The sequence below is a fragment of the Cryphonectria parasitica genome (genome assembly GCF_011745365.1).
Source record: "Cryphonectria parasitica EP155 unplaced genomic scaffold M406scaffold_8, whole genome shotgun sequence".
Lineage (NCBI taxonomy): Eukaryota > Fungi > Ascomycota > Sordariomycetes > Diaporthales > Cryphonectriaceae > Cryphonectria > Cryphonectria parasitica.
In genome coordinates, this window is record NW_024468916.1 from 1,952,885 (window position 1) to 1,965,257 (window position 12,373).

The window sequence follows — 12,373 nt, forward strand, 5'->3', positions numbered from 1 at the left end:
CATGCTCAATTCAGTCAAGTGATGCTCAACTTCGCTCCGGTTCTCGAACAATACGCCGACCGTGCTATCGTGCATACTGCCATAATTGCCACTCCAGGTGATGAAATACACACCTCATCCGCGGCTCTTCTCGTAAGTATGAGCACCACTTACCCGTGCGACTCTCTGGCATGGTACTGGCAAGCAATGCTCTTTTTTGTTCTTTCGATTTGTGAACAATGTCCTTTCCTCCCGTGCCGGTCTCACGCGAAGTAGCTCTTCCAGAGAACACCCTCCAGATCCTCGAGCTGTTCAGCTGTGAAATACTGCGGAAATAAGTCATGTCAGTCCGCTGTCCCATATCATCCCGGCAGAGACTTGAGCTTACCTTTTGATCCACCGTCCAGCTGTCCTGTCTCGTTTTCTTGAACTCGGCCAGCACGCTCTTTGCTGCCTTGCCAACCACACCAGGATCCGTTGCCGGCCTTCTCGCAAGATGCGCGAGGACATCTGGCATCCATGGTGGCGGCGGCGTCGCGTATGGAAACGCCTCGACAAGCGCGCCGAGTCCCAACACCGCCGCGTGCCGGCGTACGATCTGCTTTTGTGTGTCGACAGGTGTGTCTGTACCGCCTGCGTGCTTGCGTTTCGGCATTGGGTTGTTGCGGAGCTGTTGCTTGAAGCGCGCGATGAGGTTCTGGATGATTGGGTTGCGGATTGTCGCGGGCGAGCAGCGAATCATGCCTGCCAGTGTGGCTGATGCACAGTCGCGGACTTCAAGCTGGGGATCTGCGAGCATGTCGCCCACCGCACCGAAAAGTATCTCTCGGTGGGCAGGGGTGGTAAGGAATAGGCGTCTGAAGTAGATCACTTGCATGTTGACCAGGGCGCGGAGACGCTGATGCCAAGATGCGGCCGACCTGCCGATGCGGATGAGAGCCTTGATGAAAGCCGCATCCTCACCTTCCCGGAATGGGATATTTGCCAGGTGACGGTACACGTGATAGGCGAGACGCATGAGCTCCGGGTCTTCCTTGACATCCATCATGTGGAGAAGTTGGTCTATGAATGGATCAGGGAAGAAGGGCACGAGCTGTGTGCACTCCTGAGAACTCAACATCGAGTCAAGCCAGGTCAGAACCGTCTTTGACCCGTTGGTGTAGCTGCAAGGCTCTTGTTGCCCAGGTGTGCGCTCGTGTCTCCACTTCTCGAGACGCGAGAAGACGTCCTTGATCGTCGTAGTGAACTCGTCGGATGGCTGATATGGACGAATGCCTATAGAGGACTGGGCTTTGTTGCTGCTCAGAAGGGCTGCAACATTGGGGTAAGACTCGTGGTAGCGTGTGCGGTAGATTGTACCGATCACCCTACCCATGGCTTCTCGCACGGATTTATAAGGATGATCGATATGTGCCAGGAAGTCTTCGAGAATTGGCTTCTCCTTTCGGAAGTGCCAGCCACCGTCACTGATGAGTAGCTCGAGCAGCTGCACCTTCGACGCTTCCTTGAAGGCAGCGTTTGATGACATGTCCAGCCGGAATGAGCTCAAGTTCTCTACGATCTGGCGACAGCGTCGCGGATCCTTGGCATCTGCTGTGAGGTGCAGGCACGTTATCCAATAGTGCAGGTTGTCTGGTGTCAGGGATTCGGCAAAGATGTTGAGCATCATAGGCGCTGCAAACGCCCAGATCTTGTCCCTGTATTCCTTGGGGTCGTCAATACCGCCCGACAGCAGCGCCCCCAGGATCTCGGCGGTGGCCCGATGTTGATGCTTGTCGCTTCCATCCCCGTAGACATCTTTGATCATGTCTGTAATCTCGTCGAAGGTGGTCGCGGCCACTCCATAAGTGACCAGGTCAAAGACGTGCATCAGAAGAACGACATTCTGCATGCGAAACTTGTCTGCATTGGCATCTCGTGGCTCTTGCTTGAGGAAGTCAAAACATTTGGCAAACCACTCCTTGGTCAGGAGCTTGCCGATCTGCTCCCGGGCCGCCTTCTCCGTCTCATCGTACGCCAGGAAGGGCTCTGGATCAGACTTGGAGGCCCCGAGCTTCTTGCCCCAGACCAGCCACCCTGGGTGATCAGCGTCCACAAAGTACTCCGCCTCCTCAAGATTCGCAAACGAGTCGAGGTACTTGTCTGTCCATTGAGGATCATCCGACGGCACCTCAATATCCAAGTACACCCCGTCGTTGTCCTCCTCAAGAAGATACTTTCGGTACTCGTGACCGTAAATGGCTCTCACATCAATCCTCGAGAATATGCCAGAAAACGCTAGCTGGTAATTGGCCCTCAGGCCAGGATGGTCGTCGTTTGTGCCGTTGACGACTAAGTCAATGAATGTCGGGGGAGCTAGTGTATCGAAGCGGAGACACATGTTTGTTGCAAAGACGGCGCATTTCAGAGCAACTTTCCAGTGCGCTGACTTGGCCGTGTCGATGAGCTCCAGTCCGAGACTGTGCTTCTTCGTCTCCACCTTTTTCCTGCGCTCGCGAATAAAGTCGTTCCTGGTTCGGATCACCTTCGAACAGTCCTCGGATGGTTTGATCGTGCTCACAATGTTCTCATCCAGGATGACCATGCGTTCGAAGGGCTTTCCGAAATCGAGGAGTGGATAGAGTGATGTGGTGAGGAGCTGTTGTATGGATGTCTTATCGACGCTGGCAGTCTTGATGTACAAGCGCATCATGTCGGGGGCGAACCGCCAGTCCTTCAAGAGGGCCTTTGTCAAGGTAGTGTACAACAATGTGTACAAAGCTCCCTTAATGCGGTCGGGGTCGTTCTCGTCCAATGCCTTGCGATACTTGTCTAGGATGACGGGAATGACCAGGGGTCGACCTCCGATTAGAACTTTCAGTGATGAGTCCTGGGCACCTTGGGCAACCCTTCGGACATCTGCATACGAAGAGACGCACGACTCAGCAAGATCAAGAAGTAGCCTCTTATCAAGCTCGCTCTTCTGCCTGTAAGAGGAGTTGTACTTGACGCGTTGTAGCTGGTACGCATCTGCTCGCTTGACGAGGAGCGGGCGAGGGTACACCTTGCGCAGACCCGGGATTTTGAATGGTGTGACATCTGCCTTATACAGTCTCGACAGCCGTTCCAAGGGATGCGCAGACCGCTCGATGCCGACATCTGTGATCCAAGTCCTATATGTGGCATACAGGGCCGTGAAGCACGTCACATCATCCTCCTGGTTGGCGTTCAGGAAATTGTGGGTCTTGGAAAGCAGGCGTCCCACACTGTCCCTGGTCTCGTGAAGGCGAGCATAAAGCGGGCTTTCTGCGTCAAGAATGTAACCAGACGGATACCGATACTGCCGCTTCAACTCCTCGTCGTCAGCAACCTCGGCCAAGGGATCCTCATCATCATCCATGAGAGTGTCACCATCAGCTTCAATGCGGCCATCGTCTTTTGAGCCACCGTTTGCTTCGCCAGCAGCCTTCTTCGGGTCGAACAGAGCAGAGGCTCCAGAGATGACGAGTCTCAACTGCGTGAGCTGTCTCGAGACCTCGTCGCCCCACTCCTTGTTCTTGCCCTTACGGCTGACCGGGGTTTCGCTGCTCATGAGCAGCTCCAGCCTCTTAGACGCTGCTCCAGCCTGGGATTCGAAAAGTTCAACGGCAAATTGTATCTCTTCGGCTGATGGCCGGTGCCACCGGATGGTCAGGTCCGTGGGCGACGTTGTCATTCCCCAAACATCAGCGCTAATCCCTTCCTTTATCACGTCGGGTTCGTAAAGACTAGTATCGATAGAATAGGTATGGGTAAGATTCAGGAGGAGGTGGTGGATGAAGTTCGAGATGTGTATGGTCGGTATTCCACGACACTTCTCTTGCATGTACTGGGCGATGCTGAACAGCTCAGACTTGTACTTGAGCACCTCCGCGCCTACATTGACAACGGTCATGCTGAGCATGCTCACGTGCCATACAAGGGCACGGTCGCGCGGCAGCACATCGGTGCCGCTGCTTCGATCTGACGCGGCGCCGTTGTAGTCGATCTCGTTGCGAATATTGACAATTAAAGTTGGGATGAATCTCTTCAGTGTCTTCTCAGGATTGACCTTGCAGAGTGCGTTGCAGATCCAGGCCATGGCATCCCGAGCCTGATGCACAACATGTGATGAGACAAATGCAGCTACCTTCTCGAGAGCCATGTCGAACAAGTCCGGGGATAACGAAGCAAACAAGGGCGTTAGCGCCGCTGGCAAGCTGTTGATAACGTTGTCCTCAGGGGAGTTGGCTCGAACCTGCGATGCGTCTGGCAGGTTTTCGAGGAGGGTGAACACCTTGCCTAGCAGGGTGATGACGAATTCACCAAATCCAGCCGTTGAGGATCGCACAATCTCTGCCTCATCTTCATCGGAGAGCTCTTCCTTGTAGTTGAACTGCACATCTTGGCCCTCAATTTCCATGCGTTCCATCTGGCCTTGGACCCACTGGACCGCCAACGAGGTATCGACATTATCTGAGCCCTCTTTTTTCAGTGGCACAAAGGGAATGCTATAAGCAACGCTCTGGATGAAGCTCAGGGTGTATTGCGTCTTGCCCAAATCGTTGGCGTCGATGCCAGGCAGGGCTAGGGCCAGGAGGGCTGTGAGATGACATCGGAAACCCTTCTGCTTTGATATGACATTTGCTAACATCATCAGACCGCTCAGGCTAGAGGATGTGCGGTGTACCTCAACCAAGCCTTGCAGACTTGGGTAGAACCTTTGCAATGCACCGGGCAATATGATATCAGGCTCCAGATACGCTAGCCACTGGAGCGTACTTGTGTAGTAGCTGACAACCTTCATGCTCTTGGCGAAAAGCCCCATGAAAACAACCTCCTTCAGAGTCAGGACGAACCTCTTCTTGAGCTCGTCGTTAATCCTCCGGTCGGCCGGGGTGTCGAGCTCACCAGTCTGCTCACGGTTCCACCTGGACACGAATCCATGGGTAAGGAAGAAGACGAACTGGGCTAGGAAGTTTGTCCACGAGCCCTGGTTTGACGGATGGAAGAAGGTGTCAATTGACTCGATCAACCCTTCCAGATTGGCCATGACGGAATTGTCCTCCTTGAGACTCTGGGGAGAAAGCGAGTGCACGATCCATCTGGCGATGATGTGAGGCACAGGGTGTTTCTTCTTGTCCCTCTCGAGCCAGGCGGCAGTGCCCATGGAATAATCCAGAGTCGTATAGGGAGAATTGGCCTGACCGACCGGGATCTCCGTGAGACGTAGTATAGCAGTGAAGATCAGATCGGACTGGTCTCGACTGAAGATGCCGTGCTCAGAGAAGGGCACGTGTGTGCAACTTAGGTAGTCTCTGGCAATCCTCGAAAAGATATCGAGGAAGAAGATGTCAAAGGCTTTGGAGCGCGACATGAGCGACCAGAGGTGGAAGTAGGTGGGAAGATAATCTGTAGGTTGGGAGAGCGGCTCGTGAGGCAGAGAGGGGGCGGTAGGAACCATGACGTTGATGGCCGCAACCACCGTGTAGGCGCATGTGAGATCAGACGTGCTGAAGAATGGCAAGAACTCCTCCAACATCTCCTTCCGATCGCTGGGATCGAAGTAGGTCTGCGCATGCATGGCGAGCTTCAGCAAGTGTCTCCCACTTCTGCCCCTCCTGTTCGCCTGGTGTGCAGGCACTTCGTGAGGTAGAACCAGGCCCTTGATCTCCTTCCACAGCGGTCGCCAGTCCAGATATAGATCGTCGCCGGGTTTTACGTAGGTCTTTTTCCTATACGGGGAGAGAACACGGTCAGCCAACTTGTTACATGAGCAGAGGAAAAGAGTCGGGGCGGGCGTTTGCAACTTACTTGGTCAGGGTGATGGCCATTCTCGCAAAGCGGTCCGCAGCGGTGGTGTCGAGACCTGGTGCCAGCGCGAGGTGGTAGTAGAGCTTGGCAAGGCTGGCGCGCAGCTCACGAACCATCTCGAACTTGAGGTTCAGCCATCCCTGCAGCTCTCTGGTCCAGTGCAGAGCCCCAGGAGAGAAGTCCTCAGCCTTGATGGCAATGTATAGGTTCTTGAGAATGCCAGCCAGGGCGGCATCACGCTCATGCTCATCCTCGACCGCAAAAGGCAGCTGCGAGAAGTAGGCAAAGGTCCTCGGGCGGTACCGCTTCTTGTCGTCCTCGTCTGGGGTCAAGACGGGCACGCCAGGGGAAGTCGACCGAGAGATCGTGTCGACGGAGGAGAGATTCTGGACGAGAAAATGCGAGGCGTGTGCGGCAGCCGCTGCCGACATGGCCACGGCTGCAGAGGAGTGAGAGTGTGGTATGTCGTCCATCCTGGTTGTCTCTGTGGGCGATGAGCCCACCAGGAGTTCGCCGGGGAGGGGGCGGGGGGACAACAGGAGCGTCTCAAGACGCCTGGGGGAGGCAGGCCGCAGCTGGTGGTACGAGATCGAGGACAAGCGGGCGTGACGAGACGGCGAAGGGATGGAGGGAGCTGAAGACGGAAACAGAAGCCGGTGGAGGCTAAAATCGGTGGCCTCGCACTCAAGTCAGCACAGCTTCGAGAGTAGACGAGACACGCGCAAGTTGGACGACGTGCCGACGATGCGGAAGCTGAAAAGCTATGGGGTATGGATGATCTGGTATGTGCTGCACCGCAATTCGTTGAACTTGTTGGGCACGGGAGCTTCGCAGGGCGGGCGGCCTTTCAAAGACGATTCTCAATAAATAGTTGATAACGGCCGCGTGACGTTGTTGGTTTGGTGATTGGGTTGAGTTGGAACGGGGCGTGCTTAAGCTTCGGCTCCTCAGACAAGGCAAGGCACCAGGAAGCTTCGTCACGAAAGCAGCCGCATTGGATACGGGTCCCTTGCAAGCTTGTCACCCACAGCGGAGGTCAGTTGGCGAGCTGCAGCTACAATGGGACGCGGGACTCGGAATAGGTCCTGGGCCCAAGGACCGGGGCCCCACCTGCAGTGCTAAAGGTGGCCTCGCAGCGGCCCAGGGAGCCTCTGTGGGGTAGGTCCAGCGCTGCTAAGATCTGGGCCTTTGAGCCTTTGGTTGGGGGGGGGGGGGGGGGCTCACCGAGCCTTGTGGGACCCTGAATCCCAGATCTCAGGGCGGACGGTAGCCGGTAAACGACTAACTCTGATTGGCAGTCCTAGAACCTGTTCACTAGCGCACTGGCAGACCTGCTGTGCTAGTCTCGTGTCTACCAGAACAATGATAAATCATATGTCTGTACGTGTTGCGCCGCCTCAAATCTGGTAAATTGTGTTGTTAGTGATGGTAATTTGCTGGTGATGCTGGACAGGTCACTCGTGCCTCTACTGGGTGGCAGCCGGAGTTGCTGAATGATTCCGTGTTTTCGTTAGCTTCCGAGGGACGGTTACAGTGGCGCACGCGGCAGCCAACAGAAGCCCTCGAGGTTTGGTGATGGTGTGGTAATGTGGTGTTGTAGTTGTTGGTGTACATAGTAAATGCAACCAGTCCCACTGATCAACCACATCCATTGCCGCGACTTCCGGATGCTGAAAGGAGGCAAGACGATGGGTAGACGCCTCGGCGGGGAGCAGATGCTGGAACTTGACAAGGTGATGATATCGCTTACCTGGAGAGTTGCAAAAGAAAAATCACTGGAAGACGTGCCCTGGAGGTATTAAATGTGGAAGATACTGAATCCACAAAACCTACCACGTGTTCAACAGGTGGGTTGAATGCAGGTCATTATCCAGCAACTCGGCTCGGCACGGCGCAGCTCTCTTTTAAGTCTGTAGTCTGGCTTGCTTTACTTCTTGAACGACAGAGGTGATACCATAGATTTCCCGATTCGTGTTCGGCGAAGGAGGCAACTGTCTGCCTGACGTATGCATCCATATGCCCTCCGTTGAAAAGAGAGGAGAACACCTGCTCATCTGATCCTCCTATCAAATTCCCATGACACTTCAAATTTCTCCAAGATAGCGCATCCATGTTAGTTCTACGCGTAAGACGTTTGCCTGCTGTGGAAAAAGCAATCACCCCCTGTCAACGTCGTCATCACTGAAGTGCCTAATATATGATTACTCGCACTGATCACTCAACTTCCTGCCCGGCGCTACACAAAGATCACCGAGCATGTAAGGCTTCTCTTAGAAGGTCAGCCATCACTGCACAATATTCCATCATGCAAAATAGATGATTCGTGGCTCTATAATTTCGACTTCGTAATTCAGATTGTGGCCCCAAAACCATCGTCATCTTTCTTTTTTCTCTCAGTTGTTTGTTATTGCTCTAGGCATTGGAGTTGAGTCGGTCCAAGTCGGTCCAAGTCGGACCGAAAGAGCTACTCACAACATGTTTTGTGATTGATTCATACATGCCTATCAATAGTGATGATCGATGCTACGCAGTATACTGACGATAACAAATATGTATCTTGAGATGCCATTGTGGAAAGTTAAGAACCAGACTTAACAGGTCTCTCCAAATGACAGACAATACACAATTTTGATATTGAAACGACCAAACCATGAGAGAAAAGTGTAGTGATCTGCTATTGTATGTTCATTATGAGGCGCGCGACGGATCGCGTGCCTTGGGATGAAGATGCGAGTACCTGATTCCATGTTGCCCCTAAGATGTGCACAATTTCCATCTCGATGGGGAGAGAAGGGAGAGAAAAAAACAAGAAGGAAAAAAAGACCAGGAACACCGTAACGCCAGACCCAAAATGTACAAGAGCACAAGATGCTCAATTCCCTTCATCCCAGCCTCTGAAGCCTCCTCCATAGTGGCCAGCCATATTTTGGCAGCCGGTACTTGTTTGCCTGTGGCGCCAACAGCCTCAGTTCCCCCGCAGCCGTACCGAATGATCTGACACCCTGCTGCTGCTGGGCGCAGGCTGCTGCAGCTTGTCCCGCAGATACGAGCTTGCCGGTGTGTCAGGTATGAGCGATCTCTGCATCGGTGGCTCGCGGGCTTGAGACGAGGCGTAGTAAGCTGCGCATAGAAACAGTCAGTCCATCATCTTTCTCTTCGATTCATACTTATGTAGATGAGCCTCTGTATGGGCCATAGCTGGGATGTCTTACCGAGTCCTGCGGCTGCTGCAACAGCTACTACCCTTGTCGTGACGGGTAGTCTCTGAAGCCGGGACGCCCTGGCGACGACCGGCTGGATCGTGGGGTAGTCGAATCTGGGGAGAGCCCCGCCGAATGAGTTGGTAGTCATCTTATTTATGTGTTTGTGTGTATGTACAGTATGTATGTGTGTGGGTTATGCACAAAAATGTGTGAGTCACTAAACAGTGGGTGCCTAGTGCCTGTTGTTGTTGTATTTGATGTCAATGAGTAAAAGGTGGGTGATGATGGCCTGCTTTCCATTGTAAAGACACACCACGTCGAGCGGGGACGGCTTAAATAGCTGAAAGTCTCGTCCAGCATTCTAAGAATGGAATCCTGCTATGTTGTCCATGTCTCACTCATCTAATGGCAACGGGTGCATGGGCGAATATCGCCCTGGGCTTTTTCGCAGCATCACGGGGTTCCAAGCATATGGTGAAGTATAAAACCACGGGTGGCACGATGGCCTGTGGCTGCTCAGATGGAGGTGGCGTGGTGGAAGGTGACGGTGGAGCCATGCCATGGGCCTGTCAAGGGCTGCACGATATCCTGCCCAACGTCATGTCGGCCGAGAAATCGCTTGAGGTACTATGCACCAGGGGCTGACCATCTCCGGAGGTCTAATTTGTTGGTCCGGGCTTCCCCATTAATAGATGAAACGGTCGAGAAGTGGGATGTTCATCGACAAACCAACGGGGCGATAGGCTGGCTGGCAGACTGTGAGAGGTTGGGCCGGAGTGCATCTGCAACCCGTTGTGTTCCGGAAATGAGCTGTGGTCAAGGCCATGCTTACAATGTGACCCTTTCAGTGACTCCGAAATATTATCGTGCCACTGCTGCGTCAAGCAAGGCGTAGGCACTGGTTTGTTTTTGTGCCTTAAGTCGAAGCAGACACAGGATCTGAACAGTGGCTTGACTCCGACAATTTCCCGTCATCTACTGTGTTGTTCACTGTCGACGACTTCGATGCTCAATACAGTCTTGACGTATCGACGAAGCCCTACAATCTTGGCACGGAACGATTGTATCGACAGAGACTGGTACACCTTGAAACATGTCATTTTGCTTTCCTTCTTCCCCCTTTTGCTCTTTCTCTCTTCTTTTCACCTCTTTTTTTTCTGTAGTTCCTTTTCAACAGCCTAGCGCTCCTTTCTCTGAGACAGCAGAAATAAGACGGCCATGCAGCACAACATAATTGAAGCGTGAGAGGCGATCTGGGCTGCTTCCTCCGAGCCTCGTGCCGCAGACGGCGCACCATTTCGAGCCTGGCCCCCAGTTGTGCCGATACTGTGCAGCAGTTGCAAGGCAGAAATCGCATTTTGGCACCTGGTAGTCAGCCAGCCATGATGAAGTGGAAGAGACTGGTCTCGCCCATATGAGCTTTGGCAAAGGGTAACTGGTGTGTGTGATGTGTGTGTGTGAGGGGGGGAGATAAGGGTCAAGAAGAAGGGAGAGAAAAGTCCCGAGTTGGCGACGACCTAGTTGGTGAGATGGTGAGCGTGGGCGACGAGCGCCCACGCTGATGACCCCTAATGGCCACTCAGTCACTGTAGGGCGTATGAAATGCCTATTTTTAGCGTCCGGGCAGCTACTATGCATAGTACATGGTTGGCTGTACTGTACCTTTGGCGGTGGAGCCACTGCATCTGGGGTCTCACGGTACAAGCATGGCAGCCAGGATCAATGGCTGCTCACCCAACCGCAGGGAGGTCTTGGAATCTTTTTCCATATACATAGAACATAGTAGATCTCTGCTCATTGATCGTCACGGTGGTATGCGTGCAAAATCTTGCAGCATCTGTGACCTCCTGAATTTACATCGTGAGGATTGTACTCTACCCATAAAGGAAACTGGACAACCTGTGCCGCCGAAGTCGCCACCCGATGCCCCCAGCCGCATGGTCCCCGTAAGTGAACAGCAGTTGGGTACAGATTGGTCGCCGATTGACTCGTTGATTGGCTGGGTATAATGTAAAAAAGCATAGGGGTGTGAGACAAGTCGTGTATGCCGTTTCACCAAGAAATACCCTAATCTAGATTGTTTTGTTCATGGTGTTTGTTGCGTGATCAATGTATTTCCATAGTGGCAACAAGTGCTTACCCTGGGCGGTCTGTGGTTACTAACAGTTCCTACAGTAGACTTAATTATATCCCAGTTACTCAGCCGCCGACACGGGGATCCTTCTCACCCTACAGGCGGGTCTACCCTAAGACGGATGGGATTTAGCGGGGGTTCCCAACGGCTTCGAAGGGCTACTGCCTCTGACAACCAACAAGGCCTTGTCTCCTTCTATCCCTTCTATCCATCCCCATCTCATTCTAGGGCTTACCATCAAACACCACTACCACCAGCAACCAACGCAGCAAATCGAGTTTGAGATTCTTGGACCCCAATGCAGAATCAAGGATCCCGCCACATTGTGCTCGATCCCTTGCAGGACGGTATCGATCAGATCGCAGATATGCCGGTCAAAGGAGCGGCTCAGACGGCTGCCAACCCACTGGTTCATGATACTCTACGTTTATGTGGACTCGCCCTGAAACCTTGGAGCATGTTGTCCCCATTTCTTTGTCTCTGGAGCTCCAAGCCTTGCTGTACTCTCCTCATGATTGAACCTCTATTTCACACTTTCCGCTAGGGCTCTTCTTCCGCACAGTTGTCTGTCTTTGGGCGTTTTACGCTTAAGGGTCTCATCGGAAGATGCTTCGATGCTTCACCGTGACGGGAGCCTTATCTTGTGTGTTTGGTCAAGCAAGTGCTAGATGACTAAAGCACTTCAGCCTGGTGGCAATGTCGCTGCGTTGCCATTACCACCTGGCGATGAATCGCTTTGAGAGTCTTCTGCCCCCCCCCCCCCCAACCAAACCGCCCCTCAACTACGGCCCGATTGTGAGGTGGGTGTGCTACCCAACATGTTCTTTTATCTCTCAGCACCTTGGAAAGGGTCGTATGCGGCATGGGACTTGGGAGGAAGAGTACATCAGACATGTTGGTCAGGCTTACTTGCCGGTTTCCAGTCAAAGAAATCATGATATCATGTCCACCTCGACCAGTGCGGTGGTAGCAAGCAACGGAAGGATCATGCACGTCAGCCTCCCACGCGCTTTAGACGCGGGCATCCAAAAGTCTTGGAGCAGCTGAGACGGGTACCGCTTGTGCTGATCTTGACGCCCAAGAGCTTCTTCATACAAGCGCTATTAGCGACAGACGCCGAAGGGTGCGCCGGTGTCAATGTGTCTGTCATCCCTGCCTGGTATGCCTTGCGTCTATCGTGTGTGTGGGCAGGGCAGAAGGGTGTCTTCTATTTCTTTTTCTGTTTCTGTTCTTGGGAATGGTGTCC

At 53.3% G+C, this 12,373-nt stretch overlaps 1 protein-coding gene across 1 annotated transcript; it reads right to left on the reverse strand.

Moving 5' to 3' along the window:
* Positions 1 to 242: 242 nt before the first annotated feature.
* M406DRAFT_333746 (uncharacterized protein) lies at positions 243 to 6,221 on the reverse strand (the record flags this gene model as incomplete). The annotated part of the gene is made up of 3 exons (XM_040920867.1): positions 243 to 305; positions 368 to 5,711; positions 5,791 to 6,221. The coding sequence occupies 3 exons, from the start codon at positions 6,219 to 6,221 to the stop codon at positions 243 to 245; spliced, it is 5,838 nt and encodes a 1,945-aa protein (XP_040772668.1).
* Between the last annotated feature and the right edge of the window lie 6,152 nt (positions 6,222 to 12,373).